Source organism: Rhamphochromis sp. 'chilingali' (genome assembly GCF_963969265.1).
Source record: "Rhamphochromis sp. 'chilingali' genome assembly, chromosome: 11".
In the NCBI taxonomy this organism is placed as follows: domain Eukaryota; kingdom Metazoa; phylum Chordata; class Actinopteri; order Cichliformes; family Cichlidae; genus Rhamphochromis; species Rhamphochromis sp. 'chilingali'.
The window spans coordinates 11227295-11237051 of NC_137938.1; the positions used below are offsets into that span (position 1 = coordinate 11227295).

Genomic DNA, 9757 nt, shown 5'->3' on the forward strand with positions numbered 1-9757 from the left:
ATGGACTTTATTTCTGAGGCGCAATATAGTTTGCTCTTTTAGATTCCACCTCCTTCATGATGATTGCTGATATGGTGACTAACACTTCCTTCAGCCATTTATGTCACCAAGTGAGCTAAAAATAGAGAGCTCTGGAATGTGACCAGAAAAAAATATATGTTTTACGTCACTCTGTACCATTGCATGTTCTCTGACTTTGTTCTGACTTGTTCCCCTTGAAATCTATCTATCTATCTATCTATCTATCTATCTATCTGTAAAATTATGAATGAAATTCTTTTTTTCTAATCCTTCCATCCCTCCTGCCTGGTTATTTATAATCGTTACTGAATCATATACTGTCATGGATGGAACGCCTGCGCAGTAGACAGCGTGAAAATGTGAATCATCGACAGAGAGAGAGGGGTGACTGTAGAGTGATGGGACCCGGCTAAGGGAAGAGCAGCGAATGATCACTCTCCGAGCTGGTAATGACAGGTAAATGGCGATTTATCATCATCATTATTATTATTATTTGGAAATATGGGGATAGTGCTGTAGCATCGGTGCGGGTTGTTGTTTTTGTTAGTAGCACACCGAGAACTCACATTTTCTAAGAAGACTCCTTCAGTCGTGTCCTCCATGCACCGCTGCACATCTGGAAGAAGCTTCCGTGTTGACAATGTCAAAGTAATGTTTGTTTTAATCACCGTGCATTCATTTGTATCTCATTTTTTCTATGTCGAGTATTTCTGTCTTACTTTAAACTCGTTTCGGGCGTTGCTGTCTTAATGACATGGAACAACGTTTCTCCAATACGTTTCTTCGGCGTATGTCATTTCATGCTAAAGGATTAGCTACTTTTTCTCAAGTGGTTACAATATCAGCCAACTTGATTTGGACGTTTTTTGTGTTGTTTTTTTTACGTGAAGTCCACATTTGCAAGGTTAAGCTTCAACGGTGCAGTGGGTCTCAATCTCATAGGGGGTTGGGAGGGCGAGTGGATGAAGTCTATTTTCAGACTGGCGTCACATATTACGTCTGTGTGTTTTCCTGCTGGGTTAAGGCTGAATGATTTTCAGCACCACGGTCAGTGGTGCTGATATGTTTGGACCGTTATATCAAGACATTCCGGTTTGATTTGTCCTAACAGCTCTGATTTTTAACCGAGATGGGTTAAAATGTTTGTGTTTGATTTACTTTTATTTTTATGTCTTGTTTTATCTGTTGTAGAAAGGAAACACACAACAGCTGATTGAAGATTAGTTAAAGATTGGATGTTGTTTAAAGTTATTCAAGCCATTCTAATTAAAAATGTTTGTTTTCTTAAAAGCTATTATAACAAGTTCCCATTAAAGTTAACAGACTGAATTAAATTTGAATTACACCTTGTTGTTGACTCAACAACTAAAAAAACAGAAAATTAAAACTAACAGTCAGTCAGCAAACTCAAGCTTTCATTGTTCATTTTTCAGGTACATGATATATGAGTACAATATAAATATTCTTCTGTACTTTGTACAATTAAGCTGTGTGTGACAAAGGTAAACGTACTAGGGAAGAGTGTGCCTCATCTGTATGCAGCATTTCAGATAAGAGGCACTGGCTGGGTAGAGTAGCAACATGAGAGCTGTTGTTTGCACAGAGAGAGAATGTGTCCTTTATCTACTTACAACAATGAAGACAAAGTGAACTAACCCTTTGTTGGTATTTGTCATATGGTTAGTTTACGCCAATTAAAAACTTTTTGAACTATTTTGTGACTATGGAGTACATAAATAAAACAGACAAAAGTATAAACATCATCAGGTCCACTGATTATGTAATGGTAACTATAAAAGCTAAGTAAAAATAAGCAAACCGACAGTTTAAACTAGAGTTGTGTAACCATATTAATAGCACTGTGGGTTGGAGGTTAAAAAATACTTGACATGTCCACTCAAATTTCCTCCTGTAGGACTCTTTCATATTGCACTATCACTGTACACTTTGCATTAGTAAATTGATTTAATATGATTTACTCTACAACTCATCCACATATAATTTGGCTGTAGAACTTTCATTTAAAAATGTTGTTTAGATATTAACTGTAAAGCTTCAGATTATGACTGATAATATTGTTTACTGCCTCTATTAACATTATTTGAATGACTATTACAAAGGTGAACATCAGGTTTATAATATATGTGAAGTGTAACAGGAGTTTGAACATTAAGATCACAATCTGTTTCAATTACTGTTAACGTTTTCTTCGCTAGATGGTTAGGTTTGGGCAGCTTAATGTTGTGGTTTACACCATTAACCCTGCATATTATAAATGTCCAGTGCATGCAAATGTGAGCAAGAGGTCCTTCACAAGAGGTTTGGATCACTGATCAGCAAATAAACCATTATTACCTAAGAATGATAGTGTCTAGGAATGATTAAAACCAAACTAACAAACAAACAACCAATATGTTTTATAAAATGCAATGTGTGCTGATGTGTGTGAGGTGTTATCGTCTGACATTGACTATGATGTAATGCACAATACTATATTATTGATTTTTTAAATTTGATATCATAGAAACTGATGGAAAAAAAAAACATATTATATAAGATTACTAATTAGTTAAAAGTGAAGTTATTTAGTAATTTAGTTATTTAGTAATGTGTAATTAACTATGAATTTATATAGATGATTATTATATATTATTATATACTATTATTATTGTCATTATTATTTTATAGTATTGTTCTGTTTATTTATATCCTGCTGCTAAACTAAACTAATTTCCCCTTGTGGGACAATAAAGAAATTGAATTTAATTAAAAAAAAATGTTTTTCTTTTAATAATAATATTGTAAATAATTTACTCGCTAGTTTGGTATAATGTGGTTCCAGCTACAAGAGGTATGTAATTTCATGTACTATTATGTCTGACATCTAACTGATGAGTTTTACAATATCAGGCCAGTGGTTTTCTTATGAGGTTAGACACTTAGTTTTTTTTTTTTTCATTATTCCAACCACAATGCATTGTATACCAGTGTCTTACTGGAAAGAGCATGATCACATTTTAACATATATGGACTCAATATTTCCTTCCCACAATTAAACCCTTTTCTTATTGTAATTCAGTCCAGCAGAAATAGTCGATTTAGTATTAGCTAACAAAAACATGAAGCATAATTGGTTTGTACAGAGCAGAACTGTGCAATGCAGTTAGCTCTCAGTCAGTAGGGGATTAATGTTCATAAAATCTATTCACATATGGTCACAGATATTATTAGTTTTTAACTAACACCTAATAGTTACATATTTCACATATTTCACTGTTGAGGCAAAGTCCAATATGCAGTTATGTTTGTTAATAGTTTTTCTTTAAACATTACAAAAAAGATTTTTCTATGTATGTCAGCACCCTCTGCATTTAGCTGAAACATTATTGGATCCAAAGAGTAATATGTCACGCTTTATTTTATAACAGCAGACAAGCAGAATGCATCATTAAACTCAATGCCCTATGGCACCCATTCCTTCAGTACATTGTTACATAACAACAGTGACTACATGCTTATGTGTACAAAAGCATAAATGTACTGCACATGTGTATGCAATTATGCGTTTAAACAGTTTGTCCAGAAACTGTGTATGCAAACAACAACAAAAAATAAAATAAACAAACTGCCTTTTTTAACTCCTACTGCAAGTATGATGTATAAAAACAGAAATAGCCTCACCCATGCGGCTTTGGCTGTGGTGAGCAGAAGGCTGTACTATTAGGCTTTAGTAATGCCACTGATATCAGGCTGCTTTCACGGTAAGTCTAAATCTTTGAATATGAAGATACATCCCATTATATTTAAACCCACACTTTCCTTTTGACTGTCATTTTTTTTTCTTGCCTTGCTGAATCGAGAAGTTTTTGAGCTAGATTTTCCCCCATTGAAATGAGGTTTCCAATATTGGGAGATATGTACATTATATAATTAAGAAGAGGTGCAAGAGTTTAGTTTCCTCCCAGATCTCTTGAATTAAATCAGGCTTAAAGGTTATTGGAGATGTGTGTTTTTTATGTGTGTTCTCAGGTAGACAGATGTGAAGGATGACTTCTTGCTCAGAGATCTGTGGGTCAGAATATAGTGAGCAAGTTCAAACCGGTGGGAACTACCAGCAGTATGGCGTCCGCTCCTACCTACATCAGGTAACAGTGTAACCAGACTCAGCACCCACACAAAGTAAGACGTCTCCTATGAAACTCACAAACGGATAAAAGCACAAAATCACCAAACCTTCATTTCTTGTAGGTTTAGGTTCAAGATGTGAATTTTAAGAATGCCTGTACTTTTCTTTGATTCCTTATCCAGTTTTATGAGGACTGCACAGCTTCTATCTGGGAACGTGATGAAGATTTTCAGATTCAGAGATTGCCTAGCAGGTGGAGCTCTTTACTCTGGAAGGTCAGATTAACCCTTAGCTTGTTCAAAACGACACCAATATAATGGAACTGAAAATAAACCAAATTAACCAAATTATTTACAACTATAACAATATATGTTTTTGACTTTCGTTGTTTTTTGACTTTTTCTTTTCACAGGTCTGTCTCGCGTTCGGTACCTTGATCTTGTTTGCGGGCCTCATTGTTGTTTTGGTAGGTTATGCCACTCCAGCCAAGATTGAAGCATTTGGTGAAGATGATCTACTCTTTGTTGACAGGTATAGAAACAGTACAACGTACGAGTGGGAAAGAATTTAGGTAACCTTTGCTATTCTGAAATAGTAAAGGTTACATAGACTTACAATTAACAGATCATGAACTTTATTTGAAGTGTTACTTCTTAGTCTTGACAATAATGTCCAAGAACAGTGTTCTAGTAGGACATGCATATGTTTAAATTTAGAAATAACTCTAAATAGTTGTATAAATATTGAACAAAAAGACTTGGTGGCAAATAAATGATTGCTTTGAACTGTTCTTGTAACAGCCATGCCGTCAGTTTCAACCGTGCACTGGATGTTTGTAAGCTGACTGGTGCAGTGCTGTTCTGTGTGGGAGGCACCTCCATGGCTGTGGGTCTCCTGCTGTCTGCCTTTGCCAAAAGCTACTCCAAAGAAGAATTGTTTCTGCAACAGAAGTTTAAGGAGAGGTTGGCAGATCTGCAAGCAACAGTTGGTAAGTTTTCATTCTCTTTTTTCCCAGTATAACACGTTCAAATTAATGTAAGCAGAATAAATGTAAAGGTTGTTGAAATGGCTCTGCGTTTGTATATGAATATGAATATCTAAATCACAGTAACTGCTTATGCCACAGGTACTCCAATAATGAGAGCACCAACTCCCGGAGAAGGAAAGGTGCCAGTCACACTTACCAAAGTTCAGAACATCCAGCCAGTGACCACAAAGTCAGAGCCCTGATCAAGGCTAAGATCAAGGCATAAAGTGAAAGTTGTAAGAGGACCGGTGTGTGTATGTCGATCCATGTGTGCAGTTTATCTTTTTAAAAGGTCAGCTTACATAACAAATAGTATTGCTTCCTCATCTTATTTTGTTTGACATTAAAATGAGATTTTAAAAACTTAGAAAGGATGAACAAAATATAGGGGATTTATTTATCAGATGTTATGAAACTTTAATATTAAGAAAACATTTTTTTTTAAATTTCACTGGAAAAGACATCTGCAGAATAGTGACACAGTGCAGTAGTTTCCACAGAGCGCGTTTTCTGTTTGTTTACTGTTGAGAGAATTCTTACTTTTGTAAAAGGCAATGATGTTACTGCTGGAGGGCGATGGGCAGCAAGTGGCATATTTGAAATTTTTGTCCCCCATTCCCAGAAATGATCAAATGTACCACTTAACACTCATTACCTCTGACTAGTGACCATCAGGATGAGTGCATGTTTGGAATTATTAGCTGTTAAAAGTGTAAATGTACTATATTTACCTGAAACGTTCATCCAGGCTGACAAAGCACGACATCGTTTTATAATACCTTTTTTTTCCCTTTCTGATAAAGTAGTAACTCAAAGGTCTTAACCTTTCTAAAGGTTCACAGTGTCCTAACAGATTAGACATAAATGCAGATTAGAAGAGACAGTATGGGGAGATTCTGTGTCTATCTTCTGTCTTATTAGGCCAGTGACCTTGTTTCCTTCAGTAAATCTTCAGACAGAATCAATACACAAGAGCAGACAGGCTGATGAAAGTTACATTGAACCAGACAGAGCATGCAGAACAGCAATGATATGTCAGATTACTTCCAACATACAGCAAATAAGACATTCATCATGTCTTCTATCTTTATTTTTAAGTTTTTAATACCTAAACACTGGCTTACCCACCTTTTCCTTTCCATTGTTTCCTTTTCACCCTGTGACAAAAGGCTCATAGACACACACAGATCCATCAGAGCAGACGCTGTTTTGAATCAAAATGCTAATAGCTACCAGACATGAGTCAGTGCTACTCATGAAAATGAAGATGGGTGCATCGAGAGAGACAATGTGACACACAGGTTACATAACGGAGGGAAGATGAGAGCACGTTCAGCTCTCCAATGGGATCGCAGCAACATTGTATCTGACAGCACTAATGGATGAATTAAAGAGATTCAATAAATGCCTTCCTACTATCACACACAAAATTTGAAACTCAATAATTTATATCACAGTCAGCAATGTTTAACACCGGAGAGCTGTTAAATTCCAGGACCACATTTTTTACACTATAGAGAATTTGCTTATGTACTGGATGTGAAACTGAAGGAGTGATTATTAAGACGGTTCCTGTTTTATTCATTCCTTTATGCTATACAAGAATTCACACTGTAACTGTAACTTAGAAGCACAATAAGCTGGTAACGGCCATGTTTTTCTGCTTTTTAACACACTGTGTCCTCATGTGTTGTACATATATTTATTACAATTACTGTAATCCTACCCTATCACTTTAAAAGCTTGTTTTTGTTTGTTTTTCTTAACATGTATCTTTTGTTTCATCATTATAAACAAACCTGTACTGTAAAAAAAATCTGTACTTGGTTAGAACAATTCTACTGTCCAAGATACAAGCTTCAGTTTTTTTTAAACCATATCTCATCATCAAATTCTTGCAGCACAGCTTGTATATTTACTCTATAAGATGTTGATTTGCTATGCTGACTACTATTGTCAATGTAAGTTGACCTTTTCAATATTATTCTAATTACCTCCAATCTTCTTTCTACTAAGTCCTGGTGTCATTTTAACACATTTACTCTCAGATGCAACACAGAAGCATAGCTGTAACTACAAAAAAAACCAACCTAGTAATAAGCAAGGCATTTCATTTTCAAGATACACAGCCACTGAGCTGCGGGCCTTCAGTACATGAAGAAAAGCCAAGCTGTTAAACAAGCCATTACGGACAAACCTTCTAGTGCGGCCAGGACTTTAACAGGCAGTGCTGGTTTGTAATGTTATGCTGTTTCCTGCTGCATTACAAACTCTAATCCATAATGGATATTTTTTTTCTGCTATATATCAAACTTGAAGTCTTTCCTGATGTAACAGTGGATCATCCCACTAAATAAAAAACGATGCTACCCTTATTTGCGAACAGATCGGATAAAGAACACATATAAATCAGTGTCTACATGCAGTATGTCTATTTTTCGAACAGCACAATAAAACTGACATATCGGTGGATCGGAAATGTGTGAAAACTGTATTGCAGCACACTGTGCAGTAAACTGACAGCCTGGTGGCTTAACTGTTGATAAAACTTTATACCTCCCAACAGAAGTGAGAGGTATAAAGTGGTATAAAGTGGGAGTATAAAGTGGCTTAGTTTATGTCTCCCTACAGAAATAAAAAATACTTCACTGTTGTCACAAGGGTCAAATGTTTTTGATCTTATTTTAATCTTTAATCTTCCCTGCTGTTTTCCTTTAATATCTCACAGTTGCCATCTATGTGTGCCAAACAACTGACACTTTTACTTCCTAAATTCCCTGCAGGGTTATTTAAATATACTGTACAATACTAGCTAAGCAGGACTTTGTGTTCTTTAAAATCTGGTGCCTTCCCTTTTTTTCTTAATCAAGAAAAAATTATAATTTTTGATTATTGATTCAAATCAATGTTTAAATAATTATAGATTTAAATTAATTCAAACAATATGTTAATAATGTTCATTTTTACATTGTAGAAGCCCCCCTTGTAATCAGTCTGGAGGGTGTGTTATTTAGGGCCTTACTGAACACGCCCACATGCATACACACTCAGAAAACAGTAGCTGGTGGAGGAGATAACACAGAATTAATGGTGACGCCAGAAATAGCATCTTGAGGATCATCACCTCAACCAGGCAGGCCTTATGACTCACACACTTCTGCCCCCACCTCCTTTGCTTTCTGCGTCTCCTGCTCTTTGCTCTCTCGTTCTTCCTCCTCCCTCTCAGCCAGGTTCCTTATCTCTCTTGGGATGGTGACTCACAAACACATCGACTGCATGAATCCCAATTTGAACAGCTGCGGGGATGAGCGGGCAGTGGGGCCATCATACATACTGAATTAGATCAGAGTTCATATTTCCTGCCTGCAGCTGGTGGTTTATAGTGGATTTATGGAACTTTGTTTCAGGAAAAAAATGACAAATTAAAATCACTGAATGAGAGTGAGAAGAGTGGCTCTCCAAAAATATCACTTTTCTTCCTGTCAGGATGAAAGCAGCTAAAGACCAAAGTGCAGTTTCACTAAGACAGACTGAAGATCTAGATCTAATGCATCATGAGACATTAGTTATAGTAGGTCTCTAAGTCCATATTAGTCCATCTAAGTCTTCATAACAACAACATAATGACCTATGCCTAGAGTTTTAAGGGTTTTAAGAATGTTCTGTTTGGAAAATTCAACCAAGAGCGTCCCACAAAAAGTTGGGACGCTGTAAATAAAAACAGAATCTGATGACTTGAAAATCTCATAAACCGATATTTTATTCACCAAAGAGAAAAGAAAACATAGTTGTTTTACTATTTCAGGAAAAATTGTATTTTGAGTTTGGCAGCAACACATCTCAAAAAGTTGTGATGGGGTTGGAAATATAAATGCTACTGAAAAAGAAACAGCAGGAGGAACATTTTGCAACTAAGTAGGTTAACTGGCAACAGGTCAGTAAAATGACTGAGCATTTTACAGAGGCAGTGACAAATTGTCCAATTTGTAAAAAAAAAACATCTGAATAATGTCCCTGAATGTAAAATTGCAAAGACTTTAAATATCACATCTACTACACAGAGTCTGGTGAAATCTCTGTGCGGAAGGGACAGGAATGTGATATTTGAGACCTCAGGCAGCACTGCATTAAAAACAGGATGGATTCTGCATGGGCTCAGGAAAACTTCCAGAACGTGTTGGTGATCCACAGAAAAATCTACATCTGTGAACATGATCCAAATACACTGAGTCAAAGTGGAAAGCTGTTCCACCATGAAAAGAATTGAAATTTGAGATTCTTTTTGAAAAGCATGGACATCACATCCTCCAGAGTATAGAGGAGAGGGACCATCCAGGTTGTTACTGATACTTAGTTACAAAGCCTGTATCACTGATGGTGTGGAGGTGCATTAGTGCCCATGCTTCTATGCAGATGGAATCTTTTTCAGATTGTATAAGACACTAAACTGCATACTGCATCTACTACAACAAGGCCTTCTAATAGAAAAGTCCAGGTGCTAAACATTTGGCCCATCATGAAAAGAAAAGTGAGGAAAGTAGGACTGAAAACTACTGAGCAGTTAGAATCCTGACCTTTTTTTT

At 36.1% G+C, this 9757-nt stretch overlaps 1 protein-coding gene across 1 annotated transcript; it reads left to right on the top strand.

Annotated features, from left to right (window-relative positions):
• Positions 1-364: 364 nt before the first annotated feature.
• Positions 365-7778, top strand: nrsn1 (neurensin 1). Its single transcript, XM_080896363.1, has 6 exons — positions 365-477; positions 4051-4166; positions 4330-4422; positions 4560-4678; positions 4948-5135; positions 5274-7778. The coding sequence occupies exons 2-6, from the start codon at positions 4068-4070 to the stop codon at positions 5375-5377; spliced, it is 603 nt and encodes a 200-aa protein (XP_080752489.1). The 5' UTR covers positions 365-477; positions 4051-4067; the 3' UTR covers positions 5378-7778.
• The last annotated feature ends 1979 nt before the right edge of the window (positions 7779-9757 follow it).